This window comes from Doryrhamphus excisus, chromosome 5 (genome assembly GCF_030265055.1).
Source record: "Doryrhamphus excisus isolate RoL2022-K1 chromosome 5, RoL_Dexc_1.0, whole genome shotgun sequence".
In the NCBI taxonomy this organism is placed as follows: domain Eukaryota; kingdom Metazoa; phylum Chordata; class Actinopteri; order Syngnathiformes; family Syngnathidae; genus Doryrhamphus; species Doryrhamphus excisus.
Window position 1 is genome coordinate 950,249 of NC_080470.1, and position 20,877 is coordinate 971,125.

Genomic DNA, 20,877 nt, shown 5'->3' on the forward strand with positions numbered 1-20,877 from the left:
ATGGTTACATTTGCGTCAAAGTGAAATTATGCTCGAAATATTCACAAACAGAACTGATATTTTACCGAAACTTACCTATGTTCTACGGCCGATTACTAAAGATTGGAAAAAGGTAGAACAGACGTTTTTTTCCCTGATGAAAGAAGAGACTCTAATCTTTCTTTTGGTAGGTTCCATGTTTATATAGCTCATGAACACAATATTGTGTGCCTTGAAATATTAGTCAAAATCAACAAATGCACCAATTGGGAAGTTTCACTGCATGTGTAAATGCATGAACGCACACAGTTCAGTTCCAAATGTGAAAAATGTAAATAGTTCATGGTGAGGGATGTTGTGGCATAGTTATTTAGATATTTTAGCTGAATATATATGGTTACATTTGCGTGAAAGTGAAATTATGCTCGAAATATTCACAAACAGCTTTGATTTGTTGAGAACTGATATTTGACCGAAACTTACCCATGTTCTACGGCCGATTACTAAAGATCGGAATAAGGTAGAAACATACTTTTTTTCCCTGATGAAAGAAGAGAGTCGAATCTTTCTTTTGGTAGGTTCCATGTTTATATAGCTCATGAACACAATATTGTGTGCCTTGAAAAATCTGTCAAAATCAACAAATGCACCAATTGGGAAGTTTTACTGCATGTGTAAACGTATGAACGCACACAGTTCAGTTCCAAATGTGAAAAATGTAAATAGTTCATGGTGTGAGATGTTGTGGCATAGTTATTTAGATATTTTAGCTGAATATATATGGTTACATTTGCGTCAAAGTGAAATTATACTCGAAATATTGACAAACAGCTTTGATTTGTTGAGAACTGATATTTTACCAAAACTTACCTATGTTTTACGGCCGATTACTAAAGATCGGAAAAAGGTAGAATAGACGTTTTTTTCCCTGATGAAAGAAGAGAGTCTAATCTTTCTTTTGGTAGGTTCCATGTTTATATAGCTTATGAACACAATATTCAGTGTGCCTTGAAAAATCAGTCAATCAATTCTATGTTGCAGATTAAAGATCAAGATCATTGTCACATTTATCAAACAAGTAGATTTTTATCGTATCCATATACATAAAAAAAAATCCGACTTTAATGCCGTGCTGCTCAGCTTAGCACCTTTTCACCGCACAGCATTTGCAATCAGCAAATAAACAAATCTGACAGTCGGTATGGGAAATGTTCTCATCAGCAGTGTCAATGAGCAGGATGGTCGCATTTGGCCGTCATTATAAAATTAATCTTCCTTGATGCCAAATGTCCATGCGGCATATAAAACAAATGCTCCAATACATCTAAAAAGCTTGTGCAATTACAGTAAGTGGTAAGGCTAAACGGCTTGTTTGGCTAAATACGCAGGATTTAGACTGTGCTGCTTTAATTTGAGCGACAACGCTCGAGTGGCTACTGGCAGGTCCGAAGTCTAATCTAAACGTGTAATAAAGCCCAACAATCCAAGGGAATGGCTCGGAGCTTATAGCAAAGCATGAAATTAATTCTGAAGCTATGAAATGGGATTCCTATCTGTGACTCTGTGGCCCTCCGATGCACTGGTACCTACTCCCAGGGTCCGAGCGGATGCTGGGAGCCCGCCCGCTTCTCTAATTGTGGACCCGCTCGAGCCGCGTCTGAACAGTCTCACAGTAAACGGTCTCTGCATGTGGTCTGACTAATGGCATCACAACCCGGGGGAGGCCTTTGCTGGTTCTGAATGAGGACCACCGCTGTGAGTAATATCCGATTGTACTTTTGTGCCGTAATGTAAGAATGAAGAGGCCCAAAGAGGCGACTTGACTCGGAAGGTTAAAAAGGCGATTCATTATCACAATTTACAGCTTCGTACTCGCGACAAAGCGGTCCTCATGACAATAGCCTCGGGTGATGCCACTTGCACTGAGTACAAACTTTAACAATATGCAAACATTTTTTATTCATACTCCAGATTAAGGACAACCACCTCGCACATAACGTCTTTCGTCTTACTTTGTTGCAAAGGGATTCAGTCTGCCAGGAAATACAGTTGCTTTTCTGAATATTACCCAACACTTGACTTATATACCGTACATACTGTACATACTGTACATACTGTAATACACAAAAGGAAGGACATTTGTATCGTTTTGTTTTTGTTTCAACATTAGCATTATCCGTTTACCCAAACCAAACTAAGAGAATAAAAAAACTTGTTCTAATTGTGGTTTGTAACATTATTAGAGCCCTCTAGAAATGAACTAGCACCCCTATATTAACATTTAAACTTGCACTATGCGATATAGTACGCATAATAAGACTTTTAAGTTTTTATTTCAACATTAGTATTATCTGTTTACCCAAACCAAACTAAGAGAATGAAAAAAACTTGTTCTAATTGTGGTTTGTAACATTATTAGAGCCCTCTAGAAATGAACTAGCACCCCTATATTAACATTTTAAGCTTGCACTATGCGATATAGTACGCATAATAAGACTTTTAAGTTTTTATTTCAACATTAGCATTATCCGTTTGCCCAAACCAAACTAAGAGAATAAAAAAAACTTGTTCTAATTGTGGTTTGTAACATTATTAGAGCCCTCTAGAAATGAACTAGCACCCCTATATTAACATTTAAACTTGCACTATGCGATATAGTACGCATAATAAGACTTTTAAGTTTTTATTTCAACATTAGCATTATCCGTTTGCCCAAACCAAACTAAGAGAATAAAAAAAACTTGTTCTAATTGTGGTTTGTAACATTATTAGAGCCCTCTAGAAAAGAACTAGCACCCCTATATTAACATTTAAACTTGCACTATGCGATATAGTGCGCATAATAAGACTAAATAACATGTTTTCTTTTAAGTACTGATTTTTATTTGCGATTCGAATCCGCCGTGCAAACTGCAGCGCTTTCTTTGGCCCCGTTGCGGGTTATTTTGCAGCCGTAAGAACCAATAAGAACAACAAGAGACTGTGTCAGTTAGGGAGGAGCTCCACAGTCAACAGCTGATGACATCATCAGTGAGTGACGGCACTGACTCCCGGTTACCGTTGCTATGCTAGCGAGCTAACCGGTTGTTGAGACGAATGTTTTGTGATGAAAATACATATTATGCAGTGTGTTAATAAATTACAATTACAAATTACTCAGTTTAGTTATATTTTGCTGTAATTTTGAAAAAAAAAAAACGAGGTTCTAGCGTATTAGCAAGCTAATGGGTGCTAACAAGTAAATTTAAATTTATGATCAATTTACATTAAGAATATAGCTGCAAAATGTTCAACATAAAAATAAAAAATAAAAAATACTTTAACCAAAAAACATGCTAACCAGGACGTACACTAACCAAGGTTCCACTACATTCCATACCAAAACTCCCAAACTATCAAATTAACTGTAAAATAATAATTAATAGCAAATTAGCACGACTTTATCTCTGGTATTTCTTTAAAAACGGCAGACTGAATCCCTTCACCCGTCACATCACTTACCTTCAGACATCCAAAAGTTTAATTTAATGTGTCGTCAACTAGATTTGGGACTTTTGTGACCTACGCGGTAAAGGTGTTGACTCCCCAAAACGCTCAATAAAAACATATTTCCTGAGAGAGTTCACAGGGCTAAGGCGAAGGCGAGGACCGCAGATGTTGAGTGGATAGGAAAGGTAGAGAAATGAGCAGTGAAGTCAAATACAAATTGAAAAAAAAATAAAAAATAAAAAAATAGTCAACCCCTTCAAACATGACTGGTACAAACATGACGTCATCAACCAGTGGTTATCAACCAATCACGAGCCGCTTTTGTACCGTACGGAATACGCCACGATACTTGTAGTCGGTAGCTGTGGTGGATTTAACTGAAAAAAAAAATAAAAAATGGCAGCAAGCTACAGTTTGGCACAATGTCAAACTAATATCCATTAGGACAACGCGCAAAGTAACCGAAAGCGATAACATAAATAAATAAATAAATAACGGAAAAAAAAACTTTGAAAAAATACCAGGAAGGGGATACAAAGTGAGCAAGGCCATTCCAAGGAGAACGTTTGTTCCTTTGCACAGTGGAACAAGTGGATAGAAGGATAGAAGGGGAACAAGGAAGGGGTTTGGGCTGATGAAGATGAAAATGAAGAGTGTATCCAGTCCGATGGGGGGGGGTTTATCGTTCCAACAACAAAACAGGTGAAGATGGACAAATACACCCAAGAGACGCCAAGTGACGAATGGAAAACCGGAACATCATAAATGATATTTCCATGCCTGGAATCATCAACAATGCAGTGATTGACTTGTAATAGCACCCCCCGCACCCCCGCCCCCAGGGGGAGGAGTGAGTGTTGCATGCAACTGGTGCCCTCCCCAGTGACTCTGCACTGTCTGTGTAGCTCTGCTGCTCAGAAAAAATACAAATAAAAAATCAAATAAAACTGTGAAGTGGTTGCTCCAAAGTCCCGAAGACCAGACTTGGGGGGGTGGGGGGGTGGGAAGCAGCCAACAAGTTGCACTGGTAGAAACAGAAAATGTGTTAAAGGACGTCTCACCCTTCACCATGGCTCTCCGATGCACACATTTTTATCACAAATTGTGTTAGAAGGGGTGTCAAACTCAGGGGGGGGCCAAACGTCAAAGCCCACTTTAAGTAGACTGGACATTTAACTAATGTTGTGTTGCTGCTGGATGTTCATAGTATCCGAGTGATACTATTGTGGGGGTGCTGGAGCCTATCCCAGCTGTCTTCGGGTGAGAGGCGGGGTACACCCTGGACCGGTCGCCAGCCAGCCAATCACAGGGCACATATAGACAAACAACCATTCACACTCACATTCGCACCTATGGACAATTTGGAGTCGCTAATTAACCTAGCATGTTTTTGGAATGTGGGAGGAAACCGGAGTACCCGGAGAAAACCCACGCATGCACGGGGAGAACATGCAAACTCCACACAAGAGATGACCGAGGATGGAATTGAACTCGGGTCTCCTAGCTGTGAAGCCTGTGTGCTAACCACCCGGCCGCTGTGCAGCCCTGGTTCAGTATATTTTTCATCAAAATAGTAGTCATGCCAAAATGTTGTGTTGCTGCTGGATGTTCACAGCATCCGAGTGATACTGTCGTGGGGGTGCTGGAGCCTATCCCAGCTGTCTTTGGGTGAGAGGCGGGGTACACCCTGGACTGGTCGCCAGCCAGCCAATCACAGGGCACATATAGACAAACAACCATTCACACTCACATTCATACCTATGGACAATTTGGAGTGGCTAATTAGCATGTTTAGCATGTTAGCAAACTAGCATGTTTTTGGAATGTGGGAGGAAACCGCAGTACCCGGAGAAAACCCACGCATGCACAGAGAGAACATGCAAACTCCACACAGAGATGGCCGAGGGTGGAATTGAACTCGGGTTTTCTACCTGCGAGGCATATGCGCCAACCACTTGACCAATGTGCAGCATTACAAAACAGTATTTGATCAAATCCAGTAATAAACTTTGCAGTAATATAAAATATTAAATAAGCACTCCGAGTATATGACTTATATAGGAACATGAATTCACTATGCACACATTATGATTGGAATTTTATGGCCAAATTCCCACATGCCTCACTCCCAAAATGTGATCCAGTTCACAAGAGAACCATGGTGGATTCGGAGCAGAACTGACATTTTTTGTGTCTTAATCATGTGGATCAAAGTGCACTTGCTCATTTCAAAAAGGGAATGCAAAGAGAAACAAAAGTTGGGAAAAAAAAAAAAATCGTCAAAAGATAACTGGCACACTCCGAGTGGAAAAAGTAGACTCCGATTCATCTGGCAACCACAGCCGAGTTATCCGATAAGGTAACTCTGGAGTCTAAAAATACTTCAATGTCTCTTCCCAGCTTCATGTGGACAAAATGAAACCATTTCTAAAATAGAAACCTGATTTAATGAGCTAGATAAAAAAAAATTGGAATGTCAGCGGGAATCCATTCATGTTTGTACCTTAGACCAACATCATTAGCCACGGATACATGGACCCAAATATTCCAATTCCAATCCGGTTATTTGCTCAAACGGAAAGAATGTAACCTCCGAAAGAAAAGTGCCAAATATATAATGGGATTCCCAGGGTTGGAATATTCCTTTCCCCAATCCGATTGAGGTATCTTGTACCCGCTCAATCGGAAAGTTGTTGACTATGTTCTTCTTCTTCTGTTGTTTATTGGCGGTCGGGAAGCAGCTTTGGTGTGCATTAGCGAAATTTAATGGAAATGCTTTGGAACGGGACTGGAGATTTTGTCCGAAATAGGCGAAATCCGTTATAAAAAATGAATTTTTATTGGAAATGCATTACAGAAAAATCGGTTCTTTTTTATCTGTCCGTTGTGAGCGAATTTCCGATATATCCGAGGTTTACTGTACATAGCTTCCTACATTTTTAAAAATGTTTTTTTTTTTAATTTTCCAAATATTTCAACTTTTTTTAAATTTTCTTTTAGTAACACTATGATTTTATTCACATATTAGAACTTTTTCTCCAACTTAATTTAAAAAAAAAATACAAATCTATTTCATAATTTTACAACTTTGATGAATATTCTTTAATTTTTCCAGTCATTGCTTCTAAAATAAAATTTTTTTTTTTTTTACATTCATAATATTGCAAGTTTATTCTCGTCAAATTGCCAATTTTTTTTCTCAATATTTTGACTTTATTCTTGCAAAATTACAGCTGATTTTCCAGTTCTGTTAACTATTTCAACTTTCTTCTTGTAAGTTTCTATGCCGCTTATCCTCACTAGGATTGTGGGGGTATCGGAATCGGAGCGCCACGATGCGGCCATCCGATATATACGAGGGAAATTTAATGGAAATGCATTGGAACGGGACTGGAGATTTTGTCCGAAATAGGCGAAATCCGTTATAAAAAAAAAAATCCGATATATGCAATGAATTTTTATTGGAAATATATTACAGAAAAATCGGTTCTTTTTTATCTGTCCGTTGTGAGCCAATTTCCGATATATCCGAATCCGATATATATCCGAGGTTTACTGTATTAGCAAGATTGAACTTTATCTTTTCCTGTTCCCGGGAACGTTCTTCGATTTTTTAAAAAACGGAGGCGAGCAATCGGTCACTGGACTGCTAAGCAAAGTTTGTTTTGGATTCAAACTAAATTCCAAGACTGGACGAAGGAAAAACTGTCAATACGGAGTTATTCCGACAAGTGGAAGAAAAACTCGAGGAAGTCGGTATCACGTGATGTTGGTGTTTACGTTTTACTGGGCATGCCCCATTGACTATTCTGGTTGATTATAGCGGCGCTTGTAGACAAGAGATTGGAATATTCCTTTCCATGTATACCATTGCTTTCGGAAAAGTCATTCGGAAAGATTCCATTCGGAAAGAGAAAAAGTCATGTAAACGTGGCTATTGAATCCAGGTCCAGAATCCAGGTTATAACCAAGATAAACAGTCATAGATCAGACGTCATGAAGAAATCCACAGCAGAGAAAAGGACATACACCAGTCAATCATAAAATATCATTATAGCATCATTATATGATTTATGTTCTTTCCTGCCAAGAAAATCTTGAGTTAAAGAGCCACTTAATAGCATAAGAGAAAAGACTGAAAAAAGGCTACATACTGGCTTGCAAGGTCTTCTGCGATACGTCGTTGGTGAAAGCGCCGATGCCTTTGTTGGAGATGGCTGCCAGGGAGAAGTGATACTGCGTGTTTGGGCGGAGGCCTTCCACCACGTATGAGGATGTGGGCCCAAATGTTTTCTTGATCTGTCGATCATTTCAAAGTGTTTATTGGGATGTAGTTTATTGGAAATGTTCAAATGAAAAGGCAATCAACGCCACATTTTCTTACCTGAGAGCCAAAACTGCCTTCCGTGTAGCGAAGTTCATAATTTATAATTCCTTCTTTGTCAAAAGCAGGTTCCCAGGTTAGTTCGATGCTGGTATCAGACACGTCCCCGACCTGGAATTTGGATGGCTGACCGGGAACTGGAAGGAATATTGAACAACATTAGGACAGACTGAAATTGATCCTGTTTGATTCCGTCCATAGTCTGTAAATGTTCTCGTTGTGGTTATGAGTGAGGTGGAGCTCATTGAAGCTGACAAATGGGAAGAGGCGGGGCACACCCGGCGTACACACGCATTCATTCCCATAGTCTCTCAAAAGTGTCCTCAGTCACCCTCGAGGACTACGACCGGCCGGATGTTCCCTAAAAAAATTATTATTTTTTTTAAATAAAAAAAATAATTAAAATTAATAAATTTAGAAAAAAAACTTTTAAAAAGGCAGGAAGTGAACAAATGTGGAACTGGGAACTGATTTGAAAAAAAAAACAAACAAACAAACAAAAAACTTAAACTATATTAGGAAAGCAGGAAGTGAACAAATGCAACAGTTAGTGATTGTAAAAGTACCAGATGGAGGGGTAGGATTTAATAAGCTTTGCTTCTTCCTACTCCTTTTGGACATGTGGAACTGGGAATTGATTTGACAAAAATAAAAAACATTAAAAAATAATTTAAAAAAAAACCTTTAAACTATATTAAGAAAGCAGGAAGTGAACAAATGCAACAGTTACTGATTGTAAAAGTACCAGATGGAGGGGTAGGATTTAATAAGCTCTGCTTCTTCCTACTCTTTTTGGACATGTGGAACTGGGAACTGATTTGACAAAAAAAAACAAAAAACTTTAAACTATATTAAGAAAGCAGGAAGTGAACAAATGTAACAATTACTGATTGTAAAAGTACCAGATGGAGGGGTAGGATTTAATAAGCTTTGCTTCTTCCTACTCCTTTTGGACATGTGGAACTGGGAACTGATTTGACAAAAAAAAAATTAAAAAAAAAACTATATTAGGAAAGCAGGAAGTGAACAAATGTAACCATAATGTAATTACCATTACCATTACCATTACTATTACCATTACCATGAAACTTCATATCCTTACCTCCTTGCAGCACTTTAACATGGATTGGTTCTGAGAAGGGTCCATCGCCCACCGAGGTAAAGGCCAGGACTTTGATGGTGTAGGTCTCTTGAGGAACCAGGCTCTGAATTGTTGTGATGATGCTGTCCTGGACGTTGTGAATCTGCCAGAGGCTCATCGGCTGGGAGTCGTCCATGGTGTAATAAACCCGGTAGCCCTTAATCTGCCCGTTGGGTTCCTCCGGTTCCTCCCAGCGCACCATCATGGTGTTTTGGGATATGATCTGAGCTTGGATGTTACGAGGCGGACTAGCCGGGGCTTGCTCACCAGTCCTGGTCTCCACTGGCTCACTGGGAGGACCCTGGCCGATTGTGTTGACGGCCGAGACTCGGATTTCGTACTCTGTGTTGGGGTAGAGGCCGCCGATGCTGTAACGCGTCGTGGTGATGTCGTCCACCGTCTCGTACTTGCTTTCCGGGGATTTCGCTCGATACTGGATGATGTAGTAGGTTACTGGATCGGGGTTCCCGGAATCCCAAGTGATGGTGACGCTAGTCGCGGTGGTTTCAGTCACCACTGGAGTACCAGGAGGCTTTGGAAGAGCTGTTTCGATGACAGGACACGATTCGGTCAGTAAGAACCAAAACAATCAAGTACTTCCTGGTTTGATGGCTACTTCCTCTTACATTTGACGGTGATCTGCGCCACAGCTTCAATGATTCCGAGGCTACTCATCGCCACGCAGGTGTAGTTGGCCGACTCGCGGACGCTGCTCAGCTCCAGAACGTTCCTACCCACCGGCATCTCATCCTCGGGCGTCAAGTCATCGGAATTCAACATCCACTTGACGTACGGCATGGGGGATCCCACCGCCACGCACGTTATGTTCACGCTCCCGCCCGGCATAATTTCCTGACTGGTCGGCGGAATGGAGAAGCGAGGCGGAACCCGGCGGACTGCGAGAAGGCATGAAAAGGGGAGAGGATGACAAAGAGGGCACAAGGGTTTTCAAAAGAGAAAGAGAAGTAACAAAAAAAAGAAGTCGATGAAAATGGACCCTTCTCATGGAGGTATTGAACACAACAAAAAAAAAACATTGTAATGAGAACTCAAAAACAAATAAAAATAGACTTTTCAAAACGTGAAAAAAAATATACAAATAAGGAACTAAACTAACAAAACTGCTTGAACAACAATATAGATTAACAAGAAAGCAACGAGTCATAGCAACAAGGTTCCATTGACCAATATTTGACCCATCACAGCACAATTAAAGACACAAAAATCTATTACGAGTTTCTCATCTTTGGAACTGAACTTTTTTTTTTTTTTCCAACTACAACATCACCCGATCGCGTTGTCTATTAAAATGTAGCGCCTTGTCATATTTATATGTGATATGATAGTACTTATAGTACAATGAGGCCAAACACCTGGTACTTCCTGTCCACTCAGGCCCCTATTAGAGGCTTCTCTTCGCAAGCACAGGAAGTGTAGGGTTACCGGCCTCTATGGTTGTCGACACACATACATATATACGTTATTTGAACTTGTCGCCTGCCTCTAACTAGTATATCCGTACCTTAAAGATGAGAAACTTTAATCAGATTTTTGTGGTTGAGGGTAGATCCACTGGACAAAGCCTTATTAAGATCTGACACGGTTCCATTGATAGATGCAGCTATCAGTTTCACAGACAGCATGCATAAATAGATCGAGGTCAAATTAAGGAGTCAAACGATAACAAAATCAGATATAAAAAATTGAGATAAAAATGCATAGAGGAATATAACTGAAGGGTCGCTAGCATGCCCAGACAAAAGACGATTGGAGAGCAAAGAAGAGAGACAAAGGTCAAGGTCAAAGCATCAGAGGAGAGGATAGAAACGGAAGGGAACAGAGGAGCAAAGAGTAAAAACAGGAAGTGGAAAAGAGTGGGGAGGTTTGGAGTCGGGTAAAAGGGGGGGAGGTAACCCACTTCAATAGTGTGTGAAATTTTTTTTTTTTTTTTTTTTTTTTTTTTTTTTATTCCTCGTCAGCTAATGTGACAAAATGCGATGGCGGCACGTTGTCACATCGCAGTCCCGGTTAACACAACATAAGTACACAGGAAGGAGGTGTGTGTCTACGAGTACATAGAAAACAACTAGAGTTGTTGTGACAAGAATTTGAGAGATAGAAGGGGGGGGGGGTGATGAAAGAGTGAATGACGAAAGGGCGGATAGGAATCAAGGAGAACCGAGGAGGAGTTGAAATGAGTATACGTGATAATTAAGGTAATGTGTAGGTGTACATATATACATATAAATACACATGTACTATTTGAATTTGTGTGTTTTTTCGAGGCATGGCTGTGCGTGTGTACGTTACGCAAGAGTAGAAAAACACTAATGACTGCATGAGAAGCATCCCAATAAGCACTTTTTTTTTTTTTTTTAATTTTTATTGCACATTTATTGGCCTACAACGTTTTGAAGGTGTAAGTATGTTCGCTAATATCATCACAGGAGGATTATCTCTACACATGCCAGGTGGTTCAGCTAGAGACAGCATGTAGTTAATATTTTAAGAGGATTTAGCAAAAAAAAAAAAAATAATAAAAAAAAAAATAACCTAGACAATTCATTCCAAGTGTTGCCATTTTGTGACATTGCGAAAAATTGACATTAAAATGTTTGTTGGGATGCAAAAGAAGAAGGTCAAGGAGAATAGAAATGGAAGAGAATATCAAATGATGAACAAAAATGGAGAAGCTGAGACAGAAAAGTCGGAAAAAACAAAACGATAAAAAACACCAGCAGCAAAAACGGCCGATGTTGACAAGCAGATAGACAAGTGGATATACAGTATAGACATACTGTACAGTACGCATCGGGTTGGGATTGGGGGGGTTGTAGAAAGGTAGATAGAGGAGGGGTATAAGTGTGGGGGGGGGTAGAATAAGGAGACTGTGATTCCGAACAAAAGCAAAAGACAAATCATGGCTCAAATAGAGTTTGAAGGTCTCACACACTGGGGCTTAAAAGCAAGACTGAACTACAAGAGCAACCTGGGAGGCCTTGGAGTGTGTCGATGTGAGGTGTGGGGGGGTTTGGGTGGGGGGGGGTCGATTTGGGTATGGAGATGATTGCACATTCAGGCCATTTATGATTGTTTTAAAAACATATCGGGTTCATGATGGCTGCAATGGGAAATTTGGACTCAAACTCCCCCTAAAAAATACACATTAAAAAAAACACATGCATCCATTATGGGAGTTGATATTTACTGAAATGACTATTTTATTTTAATTTTTTTTAATCACTAAAAGCAGGCTGTTGCTGAGTTTTAACACCCTTTTTAGCCACAAAATGCTTTTTTGTGGAAAACCACTTACTACTTTGGACATAATGTAACAAAATAAAGGAATAATTACGTTTGAGGTAAAAGAAGAAAAACTGTAAAAAAAAAAAAAAAAAAACTTAAAAAAAATGTGTTTTTGTGTCAAACCATTTCCTACTTTGGACATAATGTAACAAAATAAAGGAATAATTAAAAAAGAAAAAAAGAAAAGAAAAACTGTAAAAAAAAAATACTTAAAAAAAATGCTTTTTTGTGTCAAACCATTTACTACTTTGGACATAATGTAACAAAATAAAAAATGTGTTTTTGTGTCAAACCATTTGCTACTTTGGACATAATGTAACAAAATAAATGAATAATTATTTTTTAGGTAGAAGAAGAAAAACTGTAAAAAAAAAAAAAAAAAAAAAACTAAAAAAAATGCTTTTTTGTGTCAAACCATTTAGTACTTTGGACATAATGTAACAAAATAAAGGAATAATTACTTTTGAGGTAGAAGAAGAAAAACTGTAAAAAAAAATGTAAAAATTTTTTTTTGAAAAAAAATGTTTTTGTGTCAAACCATTTAGTTCTTTGGACATAATGTAACAAAATAAATGAATAATTATTTTTTAGGTAGAAGAAGAAAAACTGTAAAAAAAAAAAAAAAAAAAAAAAAAAAAACTAAAAAAAAATGCTTTTTTGTGTCAAACCATTTACTATTTTGGACATAATGTAACAAAATAAAGGAATAATTACTTTTGAGGTAGAAGAAGAAAAACTGTAAAAAAATGTAAAAAAAAAAACTTAAAAAAATGCTTTTTTGTGTCAAACCATTTACTACTTTGGACATAATGTAACAAAATAAAGGAATAATTACTTTTGAGGTAGAAGAAGAAAAACTGTAAAAAAACTTAAAAAAAAAAAAAACTTAAAAAAAATGCTTTTTTGTGTCAAACCATTTACTACTTTGGACATAATGTAACAAAATAAAGGAATAATTACTTTTGAGGTAGAAGAAGAAAAACTGTAAAAAAAAATGTAAAAAAAAATTTTTGAAAAAAAATGTTTTTTGTGTCAAACCATTTAGTTCTTTAGACATTATGTAACAAAATAAAGGAATAATTACTTTTGAGGTAGAAGAAGAAAAACTGTAAAAAAAAATGTAAAAAAAAATTTTGAAAAAAAATGCTTTTTTGTGTCAAACAATTTCCTACTTTGGACATAATGTAACAAAATAAAGGAATAATTACTTTTGAGGTAGAAGAAGAAAAACTGTAAAAAAAAAAAAAAAACTTAAAAAAAAAGCTTAAAATCCCCCACTGATTATCAGAACCAGATATGACAGGAATATGATAGGAATATTGTGTATTTCATTTCTAAGAATCTAAGAATTTGTATTATTTTTTAGTTGTTCTGGATTACAAATGTAGTTATTTTCTAAAAAAAAAAAAAAAAAAAAACATTAAAAGACATTAAAACACAAGTCCATTATATGGAGACAGAAAATCTTTGCATTCAATTTTTTTTTTCAAAAAAAAAAAAAAAGTGAGTGAAAGGGCAGCCCATTCATCACACAGACATGCATGGGTGTGGCTATATGACAGGAGTGACATACGGGCGTGCCCCCATCCAATTGGGCTAACACCAGAGAACCAGTACAATCCAAGAATGTCACCCGAGCCCTTCCAGGCATGCCGTCACTACCCCAAAAAAAAAAAAAAAAAAAAGAACTACGCCAGACACACAAAGTCAAACGATGGAGGAGAAATCAAAATGAACAAATCCACAACGAGGACTAAGTCCGAGCAGCTCTATGGACAGTACTGGAATGCAGTTGTGTGTCGTAAAAGAATGCATTTTTCTCGTACTTTTCTTCGACTTTCCATTCTTATGGTCTCCAATTCAAATAAATGTTTGCATGGGATAGGACAAAAGGTGTGTTTTTCCAGCGGACATGCTCGATCGGAATGTGTCTGATGGTGCTCTTCTCTCCCCGGGGCTCAGGTCGGTCAATGGACCGGGAGCTGTTGTGCCTGAGTGAATGAGGCTGTCTCGAAACTTACGACGTCGACGTACACGTGAATCAGCAGCGATGCATAAATCGACACCATGCACGAATCTAATCGGGTTTCCACCAAAAGATTTTGAACGGTAAACTCTACCATATTTTCCAGACAATAAATAAACCACACAATGTGACTGAGCCTGTAACCGACTTACTGTAAAATATATTTAATATAGGGCACATATAGACAAACAACCATTCACACTCACATTCATACCTATGGACAATTTGGAGTGGCTAATTAACCTAGCATGTTTTTGGAATGTGGGAGGAAACCGGAGTACCCGGAGAAAACCCACGCATGCACTTGGGAGAAAATGCAAACTCCACACAGAGATTACCGAGGATGGAATTGAACTCGGGTCTCCTAGCTGTGAAGCCTGTGTGCTAACCACTCGTCCGCTGTGCAGCCCTGGTTCAGTATATTTTTCATCAAAATAGTAGTCATGCCAAAATGTTGTGTTGCTGCTGGATGTTCACAGTATCCGAGTGATACTGTCGTGGGGGTGCTGGAGCCTATCCCAGCTGTCTTCGGGCGAGAAGCAGGGTACACCCTGGACTGGTGGCCAGCCAGCCAATCACAGGGCACATATAGACAAACAACCATTCACACTCACATTCATACCTATGGACAATTTGGAGTGGCCAATTAACCTAGCATGTTTTTTTGGAATGTGGGAGGAAACCGGAGTACCCGGAGAAAACCCACGCATGCACTTGGGAGAACATGCAAACTCCACACAGAGATTACCGAGGGTGGAATTGAACCCTGGTCTCCTAGCTGTGAGGCCTGCACGCTAATCACTCAGCCCGGTTGTAAACATTAATTCATTCATTCATTTTCTACCGGTTGCTGGAGCCTATCCCAGCTGTCTTCGAGCAAGAGGCGGAGTCCACCTTGGACTGGTGGCCAGCCAGCCAATCACAGGGCACATATAGACAAACAACCATTCACACTCACATTCATACCTATGGACAATTTGGAGTCGCAAATTAGATGAGATGGCCAAGGGTGGAATTGAACCCTGGTCTGTGCGCTAACCACTCGACCGATGTGCAACCCAAAATCGGAATTATTAATGTAAAATTACGAGAATTACAAATTCAATGGATTTTGTGATGTGGAATGAGATCGGAAGCTTGGTGAACTCGCTTAGCGGTAAGCTTTAAATGATAATCCTTGTTTTAAATTATTATTATTATTATTATTTTTAAATTATTTTCTCATTGTCAAACTCAAGTGCTGAGAATTATTCCTACAGAAGACAACCAAAAAAAGGAAGTTATGTCTTTTGACAGTCGGCGCCATACCAAAGTCGTTTGAACCATAAAGGTGGAAACAAGCTACAGTAGGGTGTCTTTTCGCTTTTTGCTGTCACTGATGAGCGTTCTGATTTGTGGGAATATTCTGTTCGAAAACCGGAGCTGGAAAAAGGGAAGAAGAGTCATCGGGAAATCTGTCATCGTGCTGTTATGAAACGCTCCGAAACATTCTACCGGGGCGCTAATGATTGATGGGTAGTCGGCATCAAACGCTTGTCGGAGATGACTGAGCTGATAAGCAGTCATATTCTGGATATATATGTATGTACTGTGGTACAAAAGTTATAAAAATATGCATTCGGTATCCGATTCCCAGTGTAGGCACTTCACCAAAACAGCTTTAAAATTTTGGCGGCACGGTGGTCTAGGGGTTAGCGCACAGACCTCACTAGCTAGGAGACCAGGGTTCAATTCCACCCTCGGGCATCTCTGTGTGGAGTTTGCATGTTCTCCCCGTGCATGCGTGGGTTTTTCTCCGGGTACTCCGGTTTCCTCCCACATTCCAAAAACATGCTAGGTTAATTAGCGACATGCTAGGTTAATTAGCGACTCCAAATTGTCCATAGGTATGAATGTGAGTGTGAATGGTTGTTTGTCTATATGTGCCCTGTGATTGGCTGGCTGGGCTGGCTGGCCACCAGTTCAGGGTGGACCCTGCCACTTGCCCGAAGACAGCTGGGATAGGCTCCAGCAACCAGTAGAAAATGAATGAATGAATTAATGTTTACAACCGGGCGGAGTGATTAGCGTGCAGGCCTCACAGCTAGGAGACCAGGGTTCAATTCCACCCTCGGGCATCTCTGTGTGGAGTTTGCATGTTCTCCCCGTGCATGCGTGGGTTTTCTCCCGGTGCTCCGGTTTCCTCCCACATTCCAAAAAAAACATGCTAGGTTAATTAGCGACTCCAAATTGTCCATAGGTATGAATGTGAGTGTGAATGGTTGTTTGTCTATATGTGCCCTGTGATTGGCTGGCTGGCGACCAGTCTAGGGTGTACCCCGCCTTACGCCCGAAGACAGCTGGGATAGGCTCCAGCACCCCCACGACAGTATCACTCGGATGTGACTGTGAACATCCAGCAGCAACACAACATTTTGGCATGACTACTATTTTGATGAAAAATATACTGAACCAGGGCTGCACACAGGCCGGGTGGTTAGCACACAGGCTTCACAGCTAGGAGACCTGAGTTCAATTCCACCCTCGGGCATCTCTGTGTGGAGTTTGCATGTTCTCCCCGTGTATGCGTGGGTTTTCTCCGGGTACTCCGGTTTCCTCCCACATTCCAAAAACATGCTAGGTTAATTAGCGACTCCAAATTGTCCATAGGTATGAATGTGAGTGTGAATGGTTGTTTGTCTATATGTGCCCTGGGATTGGCTGGCGACCAGTCTAGGGTGTACCCCGCCTTACGCCCGAAGACAGCTGGGATTAATGATTAAACTAATGAATGTGCTGCCGTTTCACATTTTAGTCAGCACAAAAATGGCCGTCTGTTTTCTTAACCGTAAACCGCAGTGCAGAAAAAGGACGCAACGGACATAAAGAATCCCGGACTGCATGGACAGGCTTCTCATTCACGTAGACCAGGATCCCAGCCGGCCCGTTTAGAACGGAGAGAAAAAGCAAATAAACATACGCCTCTACCTTGTTACCATTACCTTGTTTCAAGCCCCAATGTGGAGAGAAAGACAAAAAAAGACTTACAGTGAACGAGGTGAAAAGCAGTCGAGAGAGAATGCCAGAGTACTGCACTAGCGTTAATAAGTGGGCGGTGTTGTGGAGGGATTTGCGCCAAAAAAACAAAAACAAAAAAAAATTCAAAACAGAGGTCAGAAGGTGGACATTATCGGCCATTTTGATAGGGCAGGTTTTTGCTGCCCCAAAATGAAGAGGGGGGGGGGAAGCCAAAATAATGTGCAGCCTTTAGTGTCACCTTGAAGCTGAGATTACACCCTCTTGCCGGCGCTGTATGGAGATCCTTTTGTTACGGCGGCTGGTTGAAGTCTACGACATTTCCATAGAAGCTGCGGGGGGGTCGGCCTGTATTAGCATACCTTGGCCGCGCCCGTGCTAAAGAGGCTCTATGGGCGGCTCATCAAAATGGAAATTATTACCCAAAGGAAAGTGACAGGAGTTATGGCAGGGGGGGGGGCATCCGATTTGTAGTTTATCAACTTTATTTTATCGTAAGAATTTCTGGGGTTATGCCTTCGTTGAGTATTAGCATTCAGATCGAGACTGCGTTCATATATTTGCATAAGAACAAAACATTAAAACTTTGATCTTTATAAGCGTTATCTAATAGAAATCGTGTTTTTTTTTGTCGTCTTTGGCCAGTGAGAACATAAGGTGTAATCTAGCTTTCTTTCCCAACGTTACACGCAAGACGCGTAGCTGGACATGCAAGCACATTCAAAAGCAGGCAGATATCAGGAGGTGATGCGTTCACATGCGTACGGAACAGCGCAGTCTTTCTGCAACCTCTTCTTCCGATGTCCTGATCATCCGAGTGGGAATTTTTTGTCAGGCTTTATGAACGCTAATGTGAGGGACAGAAATGCCACCTTGTGATTGGTGGCGTTCAGGGACCCTACGACTCGATTCGACATTTTTATGTTTCCGGTTGTGTTTGTTACAGTTGCTTGGTAAGCTACGATCGTTAGTGCACAATTTTATGTGAATATTTCATAGAGTTGTAGCAATTAATCGATTATTAATCAATTATCCAGTTAATCGACAACTATTCTGGTATTTGATGAATGGTTTTTTTTTGTGATTCATCTTGATTTAGTGTGTCTTGGGCTTTAAAACTTTGCTTCTTCCTACTCCTTTTGGACATGTGGAACTGTCAACTGATTTGACAAAAAAAAAAAAAAAATTAAAAAAAAAAAAAAAACCCTTAAACTATATTAGGAAAGCAGGAAGTGAACAAATGTAAGAGTTACTGATTGTAAAAGTACCAGATGGAGGGGTAGGATTTAGTAATCTTTGCTTCTTCCTACTCCTTTTGGACATGTGGAACTGTAAAAATAAAAATAAAAATAAAAATAAAAATAAAAATAAAAATAAAAATAAAAATAAAAATAAAAATAAAAATAAAAATAAAAATAAAAATAAAAATAAAAATAAAAATAAAAATAAAAATAAAAATAAAAATAAAAATAAAAGTGGAACTGGGAACTGATTTCATTAATTCATTCATTTTCTACCGCTTTTTTTCACGAGGGTTGATTTGACAAAAAATAAAAAAATGAAAAAAAATATAAAAAAAACTATATTAGGAAAGCAGGAAGTGGACAAATGTAAGAGTTAGTGATTGTAAAAGTACCAGATGGAGGGGTAGGATTTAATAAGCTTTGCTTCTTCCTACTCCTTTCGGACATGTGGAACCGGGAACTGATTAGGTCCTAGGTCTGCCCCGGGGCCTTTTCCCGGCTGGGCATGCCCAGAACACCTCACCAGGGAGGCGTCCGGGAGGCCCAACAAATTAATAATGATAATAATAATTGTTTGCTTTTGGGGTTTGGTACCCCCAAAAGGGGGGTCTTTTAAAATGACTCTTTGGGACGCCAACATGACTTGATTGTTACACAAGATGTGTTTGGGGTCTAATATGTTCTGCCAAAGTACTTAGGTCCAGTCAGAAGGCATGACCAGATAAGAACTGAATTCTGGGAATGCACATCATTGCTATTGTTCATGAAGTCTACATAAGTACTGTATTAATTAAACACCAGGACCCTTTTCCTACAACCGCAGAGGTGGTTCGTGTCGCATTATTTGGCAAGATTAGCTCCGGTCATCGACGGTATGCACCAATTATGATGAAAACCCAAGCGTATGAAGCTGAGTTATGACCGTTGACAGTTTAGTGGCAAACTGTCAGATCGAGCAATAAATTTGTTGTCGTGCAACGCCCGCTTTTTATGGAACGGTCTACAATCCTTCGCAATATAACATCTAGTGTCCATGTTTTTAATTTGGGCTCATTTGGTCAAAGTGCCCAGGACTAGCTTGTTGGTTTTTGCCGAAAACCAAAATGGCTGACTTACGGTTTATTTTGGAACATGGATTCTTGAGACTTTTTTGCGAATCTTGTCATGATTGACGTTACCGTCGAATTTCTGAACGATCTGTGAAACTAGTCTATGGAACTATGGCTGTGTTCCAGCTAAGAACCAAACAAATGTGATGTAAAAACGGTTAAATAGTTTTTTTTTTATCCGAGCGATATCACAAACGGTGTCTTAATGGCCGCCTGCGTTCACCATGAAGAAGCCCACTGAAGTCCAAATTTTCAGTCACGGATTGTTTGAAACCAGATGACAGAAACACTGGCTGCATACACACTTAGTATTTCATTCCGCATTTTCCATATGCATTTCAAGAGTCAAGAAGCAGAGTAGCATGATTTGGGAAAAAAGAAAAAAAACAAAAAAAAAAACACAAATCCGGCAAACAAAGAATCCAGAAAAAGACAGACATTTAAAAAAAAAAAAAAAAAAAAAAAAAAAATGAAAGGACAAATAAGTTTAGAAATATAACCGAATGAAAGAAAAACACACAAACACGCCATAATTACAACATAAAACAATACCGGAACCAAAGGAAAACCAGAAAGGATAACGTGGGGAGAACATTTATCAGAAAAACAAAGAAAAGTCCAAAAAGGAACACAGAAGACATAGAAAGGACAAGGAAAGGGAACCAGTACGGCCAAAGGGGTTCTGGACAGGCATGCGAGCGCAGTTACATTCTCCCATCATGCAACAAGTCCCCTTATTTCCACATGCTGGGTTTCCATGACAACAAGTGCAAGAAAGCCTTCTGGTGCAGAAGCAATACCAAAGGATGCAAAACGAGAAAAGGCCCCACAATGCAAACATAAAATTAAATTAACAAAACCCGAATCTAGTCGGGTTTGATTTCATTTCATTTTTTTTTTTCCCTTGGAAAATAAATAAATTCATTTAACAGTTTGAATTTGATTATTATTTTTTTATAACTTTAATTCCAAAATGAATTGAGCTATGTAAAAGGCATTTTTTTTTTTTTTTAACATTGTGATTTTTTTTTTTTTTCTTTCAAATGTGGGTTAAAAAAAGTAAAAAAGAAAAAACACACCAACCTTCTCGAAGCTCTGAGGGATGTAAAGGGGTTGATGCAGAACACAATGACATGAGGAGAAGAGAAAAATAGGGGAAACACAGAGAGAGTAAAAAAAGCCAC

General features: G+C 39.2%; 1 protein-coding gene across 7 annotated transcripts in view; it reads right to left on the reverse strand.

Annotated features, from left to right (window-relative positions):
- ptprsa (protein tyrosine phosphatase receptor type Sa) overlaps positions 1-20,877 on the reverse strand; it is a 355,150-nt gene that overhangs the window by 112,141 nt on the left and 222,132 nt on the right. For 4 of the 7 annotated variants that reach the window (XM_058074047.1, XM_058074044.1, XM_058074041.1 and 1 more), the window contains 5 exons: positions 20,777-20,788; positions 9,620-9,889; positions 8,955-9,536; positions 7,853-7,989; positions 7,623-7,767 (listed from right to left, as the gene is read on the reverse strand). In XM_058074047.1, the coding sequence (XP_057930030.1) occupies positions 7,623-7,767; positions 7,853-7,989; positions 8,955-9,536; positions 9,620-9,889; positions 20,777-20,788 (1,146 nt within the window). The remainder of the gene's footprint in view (positions 1-7,622; positions 7,768-7,852; positions 7,990-8,954; positions 9,537-9,619; positions 9,890-20,776; positions 20,789-20,877) is intronic. The other 3 variants (XM_058074048.1, XM_058074046.1, XM_058074043.1) reach the window with 1 other exon arrangement.